The 17,127-nt window shown below is 40.7% G+C and overlaps 1 protein-coding gene across 2 annotated transcripts in view; it reads right to left on the bottom strand.

Moving 5' to 3' along the window:
• Positions 1-17,127, bottom strand: part of PARVA (parvin alpha) — a 141,674-nt gene that overhangs the window by 31,761 nt on the left and 92,786 nt on the right. For both annotated transcript variants that reach the window (XM_036325424.1, XM_036325422.1), the window contains exons 2-4: positions 14,441-14,530; positions 14,289-14,359; positions 12,728-12,830 (exon numbers count right to left, since the gene is read on the bottom strand). In XM_036325424.1, the coding sequence (XP_036181317.1) occupies positions 12,728-12,830; positions 14,289-14,359; positions 14,441-14,530 (264 nt within the window). The remainder of the gene's footprint in view (positions 1-12,727; positions 12,831-14,288; positions 14,360-14,440; positions 14,531-17,127) is intronic.

The following is a 17,127-nucleotide window of genomic DNA, read 5'->3' as shown; positions in this document are numbered from 1 at the left end:
CAGTACACAGGGTTCCCTTTACTTCATATCTTTGCCATCACATAATTCTTGTCTTTCATTATAACAGGTGTGAGGTGATATCTCTTTGTGTGATTTTTAAAATTCCTCACTTGAGGATATGTTTTTATTGATTTTAGGGAGAGAAAGCTCATTGGTTGCCTCCTATAGGCACCCTGACCTGGAATCAAACCTGCAACCTGGGTATGTGCCCTGAGTGGGAACCAAACCTGTGACCTTTCGGTGTATAGGATATGCTCCAATCAACTGAGCCACACCAGGCAGGGCTCACTGTGGTAGTGTCTTATGATCCTTTGTATCTGCGGTGTCAGCTGTAATGTCTGATTTTATTTTCCCCCCACCCTGCCCCTCTAGTGAGTCTAGCTAAAGGTTTGACAATTTTGTTTACCTTAACCCCTAGAGTGCCGGGACCGCTATCAAAGCTTCGAAATGGTGTCCAGTTCTAAGTCTGCTTTTATTAGAGATGATGATATTGCTAAATATGTCAATGTGGTAAAGGTTTCCTTAAGTTTTTGAATATGTAACTTCATTTACTTGCGATTCATAATTTTTTTCCTAAACTGCTGTAAAATCAGCAAAAATGCCTTGGCAATTTTAGCATAGTTCCTAGGATATTGGTTGGCACTCAAAGGGTTAAAAAAACAAACAAACCAGTTCTCAGCTTTATCAGTCGTTTCTATAGTCTTTTCAGCCTCTTTATGTCTCTACTAGAGGCCTGGTACATGAATTCGTGCATGGGTGGGGTCCCTCAGCCTGGCCAGCAATCGGAGCTGATCAGGGCCATCTTGCCCAGTCCCCATGGGGGCCAGTGGCTGAGGGGAGAGACCAGGGGAGGTTGGCTATGGGAGTATACTGACCACCAGGGGACAGCTCTTGCATTGAGTGTCTGCCCCCTGGTGGTCAGTGTGCATCATAGCGACCGGTTGACTGGTTGCTTAGGCTTTTATATATATAGATATGATATATCTCACTCAAACATATATCATGGGTATCTTTCTACATTGATAGATATCAATATAATTCATTCTTTTATAGGACTATTAACCTTTTTTATTCAACCATTCCCCTGTCAAGTTATATCCTACTTTTCCCAATTGGTAATCAAGTTTCAATAAACATCTCGTGTGTGTGTGTGTTACCAAATGATTATTGCTGATAGAAAGAAAAATTGTTGCCTTACCTTACAGATTTTCTCCTTGAATACAGTTATCTCACCAAATCCCCTTAATAGTTCTATTGTTTATCTGAATTTTTAGCATTCTGGGGGGAGGGGAGACATGCAAATAAGATAAAATGCAGTCATCTCTACTTTGTAAGCTTATATCACTTATTTCAATTTTATGACATTTTAAAAGATTTAAATAAGAACCTTTTCTGCTACTCTTAGCCCCCTTTTAAAAATATTCAGCTCTCAAAATTTAAGAGATCCACTCCAATAGTCCTATAGTTAAATAATAAAACTCACTCCCTGTTGCTTAGGAGTTAAAGAAAATTTGTTTTTCAAGACTCATAGTTTTCCTCTTTTGTTCTTTATTAGGCAAATTTTAGCTAGCACTATGGAAATTTTCTGTTGCAGAAATTTGAGTCCTCCAGGAAATTGTCACTCATATGTTGCCATAGTTCTGAAAATTGTTCATCATTAGTTTAACTTGTTGTAAAGTAGTAGGCATGATTTTGCTTTTTAGAAAATTTTCTCAAGTAGAATTATCTTGTGAATCTTTCAGTTGTTTTTGAAGTTAGTGAAAAATGAAACAGCATTATTCAAAAGTTCTGAAGTATCAATACAAGGAAGAAAAACTCAATTACTCTGAATGGTAGAAGAACTGAATGTCCTGGTGAAAATGTTGCCATATAATTCTTATTATATTAATGTAACCACTTCTCAAAGAAGTAGAATACATCCATCCTTGTTTTAGTATGAGTGAGTCCTAAGTTATGTATTTGTGTTTCCAATTATATGGGGAGGGTTAAATTTTTTTTTTTTTTATGTATCCTGGTCAGAAAACTTGGTCTGTTGAGACTTACTTTGTGGACACAGTCAAATTTTTTAAGTCTTCCATGTGCAGTTGAAAAGAATGAGAATACTGTGGTTTTGAGGTATAGCTAGTTAATTATAGTGTCCAAATCTTTTCTATCCTTATGAACTTTTTTGTTAGTGTGTTAAGAGAAATATGTTTAAAAAATCTACCACTGTGATAGATTTGTCAGGTTTTTGTAATTCTGACTGTCATTTTTTATTTTTTATTTGTTTTTTGTTAATGCTCACCAGAGGATATTTTCCCACTGATTTTTTTTAGAGAGAATGTAAATGAGTGAGAGAGACCCATCAACCCACATGCACCCCAATAGGGACCAGGGATCAAGCCTGCAACTGAGGTACATGCCCTGGACTGGAATTGAACCCATGACCTCTCATTCCACAGGCTGATGCTCTAACCACTGCGCAACCAGCAAGGGCTGTCATTTTGAATTTTATACATTTGATTCACAAAAGTGCATTTAGATTTAAAATGTCTTATTTTCCTGGTAACGTTAGTCTCAATCAATATGTAGAGATTCTCTGTAGTAATGCTTTTGGCTTTAAAATCTACGAATTTTGTCTGATCTAAAAATAGCTACCACAGCTTTCTTTTAATTAGTAATCATCTAACATATATAATTATTTCCACAGTTTTTCTTTCAACCTTTGTCTTGTAAATGTAGATAGCATATCTACAAGATTTTGTTTTGTTATCTAGTCTGACAATCTTTTTTAAATGGATAAAGTCAATTTACATTGATGGGTTTACCACTATACTTGGATTCACTTTTATTATACTGCTTTTCTGATCCTTTACTTGCCCTTATGTCCTTGGATTAAAGTTTCTATTCCTTTTCATTTAATTTTCTCCCCATTACTAGTATGGAGGTTACACATATTTTTAACAGCTACCTTAGAAAATTTATCACATGCATTTAATGTAATAGAATCTTAAATTGATCGGTATCTTTAGTTAATCAGCATCTTTATCAATATCTATAATAATAAAAGGGTAATATGCTAATTAGACTGGACATCTTCTGGACGTCCTTCCTGAGGAAGTGGGGCTTGAGGGAAGCCAGCCCTGGTCCCAGGTGTCTGTGGGTGGCCCGAGGGAAGCCAGCCCAGGGCCTGGGTGCTGGAGGGAAGCCGGTGCTGGCAGCCAGGGGAAGGAAGGCCTACTCTTGGACGAATTTTCGTGCATTAGGCTTCTAGTACTAAATACTACAAGGACCTCAGCATACTTACTCCAATGTCACTCTAACTTAAGCACTATAATTTTGTAGTATTCTGATTCAATCTTAATTTTTTTAAATGAACAAAGTAGACATTATTGTGGTTGTTATATATCTGTTCAATTATTGCTTCAATCTACCCACCATGGTAATCTTTGCTCATCATTTTTGGTTGCATTTCAGATCTTCCTTTTAGATTCATTTTCTTTCTTCCTGGAGTGAAGCTCTGTTGGTAGTAAACCTTTTCCGTTTTAGTTGATTTAAAATGAATTCATTTTTATCTTCATTTTTAAAAGTTTTTTTTTTTTCTGGGTATAAACCTGTAAGTTGACAATTACTTTTCTGCACTTGAAGATTTCATTTCAATATTTTTTTGGCTTTTGTTCCTGATGAAAGACAGCACTCAGTACATTGTTCTTTTATAGGTAATCTATCTTCAGTGTTTCTAGGTTTCATTATGAAGTATGTAGGTATATATTTCTTTTTTTTCTTTTTTTTTTAAATATATATTTTATTGACTTTTTCAGAGAGGAAGGGAGAGGGATAGAGAGTTAGAAGCATCGACCAGCTGCCTCCTGCATACTCCCTACTGGGGATGTGCCTGCAACCAAGGTACATGCCCTTGACCGGAATCGAACCTGGGACCCTTGAGTCCGCAGGCCGACGCTCTATCCACTGAGCCAAACCGGTTAGGGCTAGGTATATATTTCTTATTCTTTATCTTGTTTGGGATTCCCAGAGCTTCCTGAATCTGGGAGTTCATGTCTTTCATCAATTTTAGAAAATTCTCAGTTGTTATGTCTTTAAATATTGCCTATACTCTAATATCTTTCTCTTCTACTGCTAGAATTCCAATTAGCCATATGTTGCATCTTCTTTTAAAAAAAAATCTGTCTTTAATTCTGTTTTTTGCACTGTTGTCTCTATATATTGCATTCTAGGTAATTTCTTTAGTGCCATCTTCTAGTTTATCCAATTCCTTCTTTAGCTGTGTATCCACTGAGGTTTCTCATTTCATTATTACATTTTTTTCATCTCTAGACATTCCATTTGTTTCTTTCAAATTTGTCCTATCCAATTTTGATAGTTCCTGTTCTTTAATCATCCTTTCAATAGCCTTTTAAAACTTTTATTTTAACATATTAAACATACTTAATGTTCCATAACTGGTCAGTTGTTAATATGTACAGCAATGGTAGGATGGGCCTACAGTTTATTGTTTCTGTTGATACCTGCTCATTATAGCTTGCTTCTCCTGGGTTTGGAGATTTCTGATTGTGGGCTCATTTTCTCTGGAATTTTATCTCTGGGAGTTCTTTGTGACCTTGTTTTAAAATTCATTTCTCTAAAAGGATATATTTTTGCTTTTGCCTTGGGGAGCACTAAAACTGGGCCACATGTTGACTACATTTTCAGCGTAGGACTTTTAAATGCAAATAATTAGTGTGAATCAGAGATTTGATAAGGAATTACCAAGTTCAGACTTTTTTTCCTGTTCCGCTCATATCCAAGCCTGAGAGACATTTACCCTTACTGTCTCTCTCTGTGGGACCAGATTTCTAGTTGACCCACTGAAAGTATTGCCCTTCAGAGAGCCTTTATTAATGGGTTTCTTATCCAAACCCCTTTCCTGCTCAGACTCTATACAGGCTTTGTCTCTTGATCCTGTATGTGTGACCCATTAAACCTCAGGCTATAAGCCATTAGGAATTAACACTTATCTCATTGGATTTACACTTTATTATACTTGGCATTAGGAGAACTTCCTTCCCACACCATTTTAGCCGTACCATACAAAAATATGTTTTTAAAGTGTGCAATACCAATAGGATTTGATTTGAACATTTAGCCATCATATCGAACAGAAAATTTTCCTGTTATTATATTAACTATTACATTGTGAAAAAAAACTTATTATGGTGGTGGTAGCCAACATTTCTGACTTATTTCTAATACAATTTCTTTGATATTTCACTATTTAATATGTTCACTGTTAGGTTACATATATTGGTCTTTATCATATTTAGGTAGTTTCCTTTCCTTCCTGTTTTCCTTGGGATAGCTGTTGAAAAGTATCATGTATTATTTGACATCTATCAAATGAATTCATTTTGCTACTGAAATTTACATATGCACTCTACCACTTTTTATAAGATTGATAATATACAAACATGAAAAAAATTCAAGCTGTGAAAATTAAGTCTCCTCTCCACATTGTCATCCCAAGTGCCCTAGTCTCATTCTACCAAGAAAACTTATTGTGACTATTAACCAGAGGTAGTCTCTCCATACTCGAGCATTAGATGTGTCCTTTAACACACGCAGTGACACTATACTCACAGTTCTACACCATGCTTTCTTTTTACTTAGTAAGACATTGTAGAGAGCTTCTCTGCTACTTATAAATAGAATAATGACTTTCATCCAGCTTTTGAGTTTTTCATAATCCACAAAATGCCTCCACCAGTTTAAGAATAGCAGTAAGCATTATCTTCAACTCTCCTAGAATCAACGACTGTTACAGGAAGACCTCAGAGCAGTGCTGTTCAAAAGAATGTACTGTTATGATGGAAATGTTCATTTCTGCACTACCCAATATGGTCGCCACTAGACACATTTGGCTACTGAGCTCTTGAAATGTAGCTGGTGTGACTAAGAAAATGCATTTTAAATTTTAATTATTTTTAATAGCTACATGTCACTAGGTACTGTATTAGACAGCTCAGCTACAAGGTTGCCTAGGCAGTCTCCTGATCTTTGCTGCAGAGAAATATTTTAATAGAAGAAACAAGATTTGAACTCAGAGCTTGTGTCTTTCTCTCTTCATTCCTCGTTTAGTTTTAAACTTCAGCTGAAGTACTTTTGGATATAAGAAAGCAACTCTCAAAACCAATATGATCAAAGCCCTTTAAGATGCTGCTCATTCCCCACATCACTAGTTCTCTTAAAGCTTTTCCCACCTGTACTGCCCCCTCCAATAATTTGATACCATAATTACCTCACGAGGAGATACTCTGCTGGAATTTCCTCCATTGGGTCTAAGCAACCCTCCAGTCACTGATCTTCTTAAAGCCCCATTTCTGATCTTGTCACTTTGCTTACAAGCCACTGAAAATAGGCTAAAGTTCTTAGTTCAAGGTCCTCTATGATGCGGGCTCACCTTCTTTCTGTCAATAAACTTTTCAATTTGGAAAGCTCGTAAGGTTTACAGAAGAGCTACAATGATAGTTCAGACAATCCTGCATATCCTGAATCCAGTTTTACCAATTGTTAACACCTACTCATCACTGTCTCCTCAGTCTCCTGTTCTGTGATAGTTTTTCATGACCTTGACAGTTTTGAGGAGTGCTGGGTTTTTCTTGTGGAAAGACTGGTGCTACGGGTTTTGGTGAGGAAGCCCACAGGGTGGATGTGCCCCTTTCACTGCATCCTGTCAAGGGTACATGCTGTCACCATGACTTATCATTGTGCTTGCCTCCTCCCACATCAAAATTACAACTAAATTATAGGACAGCCATCTAAAAAGACAGGTTTTACAGTCATGATGACTAAGAATTGAGAGGGATAGCTCAGCTGCAGAGGTCCCCATGAGGGGTGCCCAGCCCCATAAGGACTCACTTGCTCACAAATTCTCTGGGCTCCAGCACAGGGGCAATGGCTCAAAGAGTGCCAGAAACATATAGGGAGGAACTACATTGGTTGAGGGCTGGAGGGGCCAGGGAGGCTCTCTCCAGGGGCAGAAGTGCTGGCTGGTGCCAACTCTGGCTAACACCATTTGTCCTAGCCAGGTGAATCCCTGACACCCTGCTCTCCACACGCACTTCTTGTGCTGGACCCGAACCCCTTCCAGTGGCTCCTCCACACAAGTGGCCTGCCTCTGTTCACGCTATGGTCTTTCCTAAATACTCTCAAAGCTCCACAAACCCCAAACAAGCCGCTGTTGGCCTCAGAATGCCCTTTACCTCTTGATACGTGACCTCAAGCTCCGCACAGGCAGCAACTAGTCTCAAACTGTATTGTAATTTCTTGTAATGCCCATCAGACGGCCTGAAGGCTGGCATAAGTGGCGGCCAGTACTGGCAGCTAAGTGGCCACAAACCCAGCACAAGTGGCGGTTGGCCTCATCTCGCTTGGCAGTGCCCACCTAAGTGTCCCAAGCCGAGTAGAAGTGGCAACCAGCCTTGGTGTGGAGCATAGCCTCCCAGAGTTCCCGCAAGACCGGCACATGTGATAACCCACCACAGATCACTTTGTAGCTCCTACTCGGTGGCCCAAGCGCAGCACAAGCAGCGGCTGACCTTGACCTGCAATGGAGCCCCTCCCAAGAGGCTCCAGAACCAACAGACCTGGTGGCTGGCTTTAGACTGCATCATAGCAACACCCAACCAGCTCCACAAACGACACACCTAAAGGGCAGATTAGCTGGGCACAAGAGCCCTGCTAAAGTGACTCCTGCTCTGTGGGGTCAGCCTCCCGCACATCAGCTCAGCCACTGTCGTCAGTGCTCTTAGCCTGTCAGCCTGAGTATCAACCACACTGAGGTGCCAATATCAGTAAAGGCTGAAATATGGCAGGAGGGCCCAGACGGCCCACACAGGGGATACCTTGGAGCACCTGGATCAGGAGACAAGAAATACTATGTCCCACAGGACACCTACTACATAAAGCCACTCTTCCAAGATGGGAAAGGCAGCTATCTACCTAATACATGAAAAGAAGTAAATAAAATGAAGACAAGCAATCTACCAGAGTTCAAAACACTAGTTATAAAAAAATGTTCAATGTATTTAGGGGAAAAATAGGTGATGAACTTAGTGAGAACTTCAAAACAGAGATAGAAAATATAAAAAGTAGCACTTAGAAATGAAGGATGCATTAGGTGGAATCAACAGCAAATTCGATGAAGCAGAGGATCAAATCAGCACTTTGTAAGAAAAGATAGTGGGAAACAACCAACAGCAAAAAAATTTTTTTTAAATGAGTACAGTTTAAGGACCTTTGGGATAACATCATAGGGTTACCAGAAGGAGAAGGGAGAGTACAAGGGATTCAAAACCTATTTGAAGAAATAATGACTGAAAATTCCCCCAACCTAATGAACAAAATAAACCTACTAGTCCAGGAGGCACAGAGCCCTGAACAAGATGAACCCAAAGAGGCCTACACCAAGACACATTATAGTTAAAATGCCAAAGGTTAAAGATAAAGATTGCATCTTACAAGCAGCAAGACGCAAATAGTAACATACAAGGGAACTCCCATGAGACTGTCAGCTGATTTCTCAACAGAAACTGCAGGCCAAAAGGAAATGGCATGAAATATTCAAAGGGATGAAAGGAAAACACCTAAAACCAAGATAACTAGGCTATCATTTAAAATCAAAGGCGAGATAAAGACTTTATCAGAAAAGAAAAACTTAGGAGTTCATCACCACAAACAAAGGGACTTCTTTAAGAAGCAGAGAGAAAAATATTCTCACTGACAGGCAAACAGTAAAAGCAATGGATAAAGCTACTACGAAGATTAAAAATAAAGTAGAAAGATCATTTGTAATTACAACAATAAAGTAAGGGCTACCCACAAACAAAAGAAATAAAAAAGAATGACAAAAACGAATCTGGAGGGCGTGAGTAAAAATTGTAGTTATTTTAGAATGTGTTCGGACTAAAGCAACCATCAACTTAAAATAGACTGATGTAAACATAGTGTGGTATATGGGAAGCACATGGTAACTAACAACCAAAATGATATAACCAAGAAATAAAGAGAAAGGAATCTAAACATACCACTATAGAAAGTCATACAAGACAGCAAGACCATAAGAAAGGAAAAGAGAACTACAAAAATGGCAATAAGTACATGTCTATCAATAATCACTTTAAATGTAAATGTACTAAATGTTCCAATCAAAAGACATAGGTGGCTCAATGGATAGAGAAACAAGACCTGTACATATGCTGCCTACAAGAGACCCACTTTAAACTAAAAGCAGACACAGACTGAAAGTAAAGGGTTGCAAAAATACATTTCATGCAAACATAAATGAAAAAAAGCTGGGGCAGCAATACTTATATGAAGTAAAATGGACTTTAAACTAAAGGCTGTAATAATAAACAAAAAAGGGCATTTCGTAATAAGAATGGGATCAATCCAACAAGAGGATAAAACTCTTATAAACATTTACGCACCCAATGTAGGAGCACCTAAATGTATAAAGCAAATATTGACAGATATAAAGGGAGACATCCACAGTAATAGTGGGGACTTTAACACCCTACTGACATCAATGGATACATAATCCAGATAGAAAATCAAAAAGAAACAGTGGACTTAATGACACATTAGACCAGATGTACTTAATTGGTATTTTTAGAACATTTCAACCAAAAGCAGCAGAATATACATTCTTTTCAAGTGCATATGGAACTTTTTCCAGGACAGACCACATGTTAGGACACAAAATGTCTCAATAAATTTAATAACTTTAAAGTCATAGCAAACATCCTCTCCTATTACAATAATATGGAACTAGAAATCAATTACAATGAAATCAAGGGGGGGGGGAAATCAAAAGATATCTTGAGACAAATTAAAATGAAAACACACAGCCACCCAAAATCTATGGGACATAGAGAAATCAGTTCTAAGAAGGAAATTCATAGCAATGAAGACCTACCTAAAGAAACAATAAAAATCTTGAATTAACAAACTAACCTTACACCAAAAAGCACTAGAAAAATAACAAAGCCCAAAATGAATGGAAGTAAAGAAAAAATAAAGATCAGAGCAGAAAGAAACAAAATAGTCTGAAGAAACAACAGAAAAGATCAATCAAACCAAGAGCTGGTTCATTGAAAAGATAAACACAATTGATTAACTTTTAGCCAGATTCATAAGAAAGGAGAGAGGGCCCAAATAGATAAGACCAGAAATAAGAGGAGTAGTGACAACTAACACCACAGAAATACAAAGAATTATAATACTATGAACAAATGTGCCAACAAATTGGACAATTTGAAAGAAATTGATAAATCCTAGAAACATACAAGCTTCCAAGACTGAATCAGAAAGAAACAATCTGAACAGACTGATAATTAATAACAAAATCCAATCAGTAATTTTAAAAAACTCCCCATAAAACAAAATACCTGGATCAGATGGCTTCACAAGTGAATTTTACCAAACATCCAAAGAAGAATTAATACCTATCCTTCTCAAACTATTCCAAAATATGTATGTATGTCCAATGGAATATTACTTAGTTATAAAAAAGCATGAAATCTTACATTTGTGACAACATGGATGGACCTAGGGTATTAAGGAAAGTGAAATAATTTAGAGAAAGACAAGCACCATATGATTTCACTTATATATGAAAATCTAAAAACAAAATGAAAATAGAAGCAGACTCAGAGAACAAATTGGTGGTTGCCCTATGGAAGAGGGTTGGGTCAAAAGGTGAAAGGGATTAAGAAGTACAAATTGGCAGTTACAAAATAATCACAGAAATAAATGGTACAGTCTAGGGAATAGAGTCAATAATCTATACTAATAAAAGGGTAATATGTTAATTAGACCGGACGTCCTTCCTGACAAAGCCAGACCCGGGCGAAGCTGCCCATGGTCCCAGGAGCCTGCAGCTGTGGCCGGCCCAGTGGGGTCCCTAGGCCTGGACTGTGGGATCAGGCCTACACCGGCAGTCAGACATCCCCCGAGGGGTCCTGGATTGGAGAGGGTGCAGGCCGGGCTGAGGATACGCCCCCCCCTCCTGTGCACAAATTTCATGCACTGGGCCTCTAGAGTTGTAATAACACTATGGTGTGGGTGGGTACAAGATTTCAGATGGGATGATCACCTAATATACTGGACGCCTGAAACTAATAATACTGTATATCAACTGTACTTTAAAAAAAAGCCACCTCTCACTAATATGCTCAGATATTGATTTCTAAATACATATCTAATAAAAGAAATCAGGGCTTCTTGGAGAAGTGGTTGATTCCAGGGCCAGAGTAAGAAAAACAGAAGATGAGCCTGGTATATCTTATGATGCCAGAAAGTGCTAAGAAAAAAAAAGGAGGCAGCATGTCGAAAGTGTGCAGGAGCCAACCTGAAAGAGGCCCCAACAGTCAAAATTGGAAGTATATCAGCAAAAATGAGTAACGATGGCATTGGATTATAATGTGTAGTATAAAATAAGCATCCTTGTGTCCACACTGACATAAATAAGTCACTGGGGAATAGAGGACAATGTTTCCTTACAGAAGAATTCCAACTAATAAATGTAGAAGGAATAAGGAAAACAGAAAATCCTCACTAGACCATCACAGTATTAACTGAGGCAGGCCTGCTCCATCAACTGAAATTAGTGAAAGAAGTTTAAGGAGAAACAAGATCTATGCAAGTCTTAACCTATCTCCTCCCAAATAAATTAATTACGAAGAGAAAAATAGTAACGTTTTAGTGAAGAAATCTGGCAGACACCACTTTAACCAAATGATCAAGGTGAACGCCACTAATAATAAGATGTTAACATCATGTCCTCCCTGATATGATACAATGAGAAGGAAACATCACTTCGGTGGTATTCTTCCCCAAAATGTACAACTCTAATAATTATTTTCTCTTGTCCAAATCTCTGAGGTGGAAGAGAACCATGTGTGTAGGTGTCTGGTGGACAATTAAGCATGAAAGTCTAGAACTCTGGGCAGAGGTTTGGACAAGAGAAAAAAAATGGAGAACAGTGAGGAGAAGTCCAAATACATTCAAGTTCAATTTGTCTTTTCAACACTAAGATCACCCCTGAATTCTCCTTTCCCTCTCCCACGGCCTTAAATTTTCACATGAATAGCCATGAACCTACACAGGGATACATACCTTCACAGAGGTGACAGACACTGAAACTGATCACACAGGCACGTAGTCCCACACACTTGCACCTTCTAGAGAAGGGCATGCACAGGAACACACACACACACCCATAAGTCACAGAGGCACACACACAGACCCATAGATCACAAAGGTCCGTACACATATGCTGGACACACACACTCACAGGTGACAGAGGTATATAAACACATACACACACCCAGACACATGTGAATATATCTACAGAGGCCACAAATGCAGTTTTGTGGAGAGGGTGGGGCATGTTTTCCAGTATATAGTGAAATCTTTTCATCTATTCAGTGGAGGACCTTGACTGCTGGGGGGGCAGAGAGGGGGAGGCAGCAGCCCCATCTGGTCATTGAGCCTCCCTTTGCCATTCATTCATGTAAAACCGATCTTGAGGAGACATCTAAAAGCTCCACTGGTCTGTTATTCCACACTGTACACATTCCTATTCCATTGCAGGTGAACCACTGGGAACTGAGAACAACTCCTTCTAACCGGGAGTAGGGGGTCCGTCCACCTGCTATTAAAGATCCACTGCAACAGTCAACTCTCCTCTTACCAAACAGCTTCTGCAGGACTTGTCCGTCATATAAATCCTCAGCCAGGTCTTTCACAATGATTCTTTCTCCAACCAGCACGTCATTAATCCAGTCAATTAATACCTAGAGAGAGAGAGCGAAAATAAGAGAAGAGCCATAAGGTATTTTCTTACAGACCAGCTTTCTTATCCTGGACACATACAATCTAAATGAACTTCTGGTCTTGAAAGCAGCAGAGCTATCCACACGACTCAATATGTGGACAAGCAGCTGCAAGGGTGAGCCGCAATGGCCCTGCTAATTCTCGGGTGTAAGCCCTTCTAGTGCTGGTGATACCAGTGCTCCTTACCCTAATGGCAAGCAATAGTCAGTGTTCGGCTGTGTGGCTTTGTACTGAGCCAAGTATGGGCTTTGGAGTTGAAACCCAGCTTTACCCCCTAACTATGGCCCTCTGTGTGTTCCTCACTTCTCTCCATCACCCACCCAGCATTTATTAATACCTCCTGTATGTCACACTCTGTGATGGATCCTGAGAGTACAATGATGGAACAATCAATCTAACTCCAAGAAACTCCGTATTTAGTGAAGGAGACAGAGAAGTGTCATAGGGTGACTATAATGACAGAACCAAATGTAGAGACCATAGCAGCACTCAGAGGGGCCGAGCAACACTAGGGTTTATAGGAGGCATCCTGGAGGACATGAACCCACTTTGACTGTAATCTGAAGAGGAAGTAGAGGTGTCTGGTTAAAGGGGACTGCATAAGCAAAGGCAGGGCAGTGGGTGAGCTGGAAGCAAGCATGGCGTGTATGGGGGGCCACCAGGAGCAGGTCTGGTGTCCATGTGTGGCCAGGCAGGGGACAGTCTAAGGTTGAAGGGGCAGCTAGAGCAATGGAGACCCCAGATACCACCCAGGAGTGTGGGCTTCAACCTGCAGTTGGGAAACTGCAGGCGGGTTTTTGAGCGGGAAAATGATAGATTCAGATTTGCAGATTGAATGAACCACTCTGGCACCCAGTGCCTATTGGTCTTGTTTCAACTGAAAGCTGGAGAAGTTGAAGAAGAAAAACATAGGATGGAAAATTGGAAGGGGGAATGAAATGAACATTTTGAGGGGTGCCTACATGCCAAATGTTATGCACAGTATTTCATTTAATACCATATATTTCTGTTTGCATTACATCTCCTCCACTCAGCTGTGACCATAAACCAGTTGGCTTCTCTGAGACTCAGTTTTCTCATCTGTGAAATGGGGGCTGATCACTAATTCCTCCTTCACAAGGAGCTTTTGAGGGTCCGTAATAAAAGCAGTGAAAGGAGTGTGTGGACTAAGACCCTGGCAAATGTGAGCTTATTTGCACTAGCTTCTCTGATCCTCATTATCAGCATGACTCATTGGGTATTTGTCCCACTTGTGTTAAATCTTAGATGTCCACTTACTGGACCATGAGCTGCCTGCAGGCAGGCATTGACGTGATGTTATTCTCCCAGTAGTGGCTTGCGTGGTGCCTACGCGGGGTGGGTGGTCTATAGACACCTGTTGTGTCTGGTAGATAACTGGAGCCCTAATGTCTTCTTACCTTCATCAGTTCTTGGAGTTTGGGGTCGCTGCGCGAGTTTGGATCCACCATTGTTCGCACTTCATTCTCCTCTTTAAAAAGAAAAGGGGGTCAGTGCGGGTGGCTCCACTGGGAGGCGTCAGGCTACCCCAGAGAACAAGAGACCCCGTTACCCAGCATGGTGTCCTCCGGGTCCAGCTCGAAGGGGATGGGGCTGAGGGGCAGGTTGATGGCATTCATGCCCTCCTCCTGAAGCTCGGACACTGTAAGGAGAAGAAAGCACAGTCATGTCACAGCCGCCGACGGCAGGGGGGTGGATCTGACAGACGTGTTGGATATTGACATTGAGAAACAAAACCACTGAGGTTTGGTCACAGCGGTGGCTCAGCCTGCAGGCAATCCCCCAGCTCTCCTTGCTAAAAGGACTGAACTGTCCCTTGTAGCTCACCCCGTCCAGCTGTCACCCCATTCCCTTTCCTCGGAGAAAGTTGGGAGGTCTCTGCCTCCTCTCAGAAACAATCTCAAAATAAGTGAAAGCGAAGTGGGCAGGGAAGTCTTTCTTAAGTGTCTGCCTTTGGTGTCCTGCCGCCCCTCCTTCAGAGGGCTTGCTGTGGGAGCCTGATACCTGTTGACTGGATGAAGGCGCTCACCATGTGAAGGCTGCCTTTATGCTGTAAGCCATCTCCATCCTCGGCTCAACCTTCTCTCCTGATTTGGCATCCCCAAGTGTTTTTCTGATTGTCCTACTTCACCCCTTCCAGTTGCTGTGAGAAAGTCTCAGTCCAGCCTCTTTCCTAGGCTCTGGTCTTACCCCTTCAAGCTCAAAGGAGCTGAGGGCCCTAGGAGCCATCTCTCCTAAAATCAGTGACTTAAATCCTCTCACCTCTCTATTCAATTCCAGTTCGGATAATTACTTTTTACCAATCAACCACACACACAAAAACACATTCTCTCTCACAGTGTCTGTCAGCAGAAGGTTCTTCAAGAAGTAACATGGCAGCTGCAATCAGCCTTAATAGAAGCCATGTCCCATCTTTCCATTTTATTTTATTTTTTATCGACTCTGGCCTCACCGATTGCCAGTATACACTTGCAAGAACTCTTGAGCACAAGGCAGCCACTTACAAAGAGTTCTTTCATATTAGCAAACTCACTGATGGTTGCAGTTGGATGGAGAACGAGATTGCCTAACAAAGGCACTCTACCCCAAAGAGACCCAACTTGCATTATAAAGCTGGCATTTCATCCCGTGGCTGTGGGCCCTTGACATTTATGTGGGATATCAGCCAGTCACCGTCTTGAATCTCCAAATTCACAGACACCCATTACCCTATAAAAGTCTCCCCCATAAAACATGATGAAAAATATAAGGGGTACCTTCAAGACTGAAATGATTCTATAGGTAAAGGGTTGTATTTGCTTTCTAGAGAACTGTTTCCTTAGACTTCTATAATATCTTCTACTATTCCCCCCAGGACTGGCAGTTTGCTTCTTTTCTAGGCTGTTTCTCACAAAGCAGCAAGATTTCCATCACTTAATAAGCACTGCTGTGCAAGAATGGAAGTGAAAATAAAGTCACGCTTTATGCGGGTGAGAGGCTGCGCCTACTAGACAGGGAAGAAACGGGTTGTTACTGGCCAGGACCTTCTTTACCTACATTCTCCCCCAGGTCTGTGCTGTCCAATATGGGAGGGGTTGGCCACATGCGGCTCTTTCAATGCAGATGAATTAAAAATTTAGTTTCTTTGCCCGGTTGGCGTGGCTCAGTGGTTAGCATTGGCTTATGAACCAGGAGGTCCTGGTCAGGGCACATGCCCAGGTTGTGGGCTCAATCTTCAGTGTGGGGCATGTAGGAGGCAGCTGATCAAGGATTCTCTCTCATCATTGATATTTCTTATTTCTCTCTCCCTCTCCCTTCCTTTCTGAAATGGAATAAAAATAATTTTTAATTGAATCTCTTAGTTGTACCTATCACATTTAAAGTGCTCGATGGCCCACATGGAGCTGGTGATGACCATACTGAATAGCACAGATGTAGATTTCCATCATCACAGGAGTGGACAGCATTGTCGTAGATCAGTGGTTCTCAACCCGTGGGTTGCGACCCCTTTGGCGGTCGAACGACCCTTTCACAGGGGTCGCCTAAGACCATCCTGCATATCAGATATTTACATTACGATTCATAACAGTAGCAACATTACAGTTATGAAGTAGCAACGAAAATAATTTTATGGTTGGGTCACAACATAAATGAGGAACTGTATTTAAAGGGCCAGGAGGTTGAGAACCACTGACCTAGATGATCTTACACATCTAAATGTTGATGTCTGCGTTTAAATCTCCTGCCTAGGCCTGACCCCGAGCCACAAGCTTACTGGATGTCTTCTGTTTTGCCTATTAGCAGAGGTCTCAAATTTAGCCATCTGAAACAGAACTCTGATTTTCAATACCCTCACCCCCACCTCCACAACACTGTTCTTCCCCTACTCTTACCCTCCTCAGTAAGTAGCCCCAGCATGTATACAATGGTTTAAGCCAAAAAAAGAGTCATCTGTAACAACATCTCCCCCCTCACCTTTTGCGTCTAATACACTGGCAAGTTTTGCAGTGGTTCTCAACCTTCTGGCCCTTTAAATACAGTTCCTCATGTTGTGACCCAACCATAAAATTATTTTCGTTGCTACTTCATAACTGTAATGTTGCTACTGTTATGAATCGTCATGTAAATATCTGATATGCAGGATGGTCTTAGGCGACCCCTGTGAAAGGGTCGTTCGACTGCCAAAGGGGTCTCGATCCACAGGTTGAGAACCGCTGTTTTATGGGCTCCACCTCCAAACCAGGACCCAATTCCAGCTGC

Source organism: Myotis myotis, unplaced genomic scaffold, assembly GCF_014108235.1.
Source record: "Myotis myotis isolate mMyoMyo1 unplaced genomic scaffold, mMyoMyo1.p scaffold_m19_p_10, whole genome shotgun sequence".
NCBI lineage: Eukaryota > Metazoa > Chordata > Mammalia > Chiroptera > Vespertilionidae > Myotis > Myotis myotis.
The sequence above is the reverse complement of the archived record's forward strand: the minus strand, read 5'-3'. Positions and strand labels throughout refer to the sequence as shown.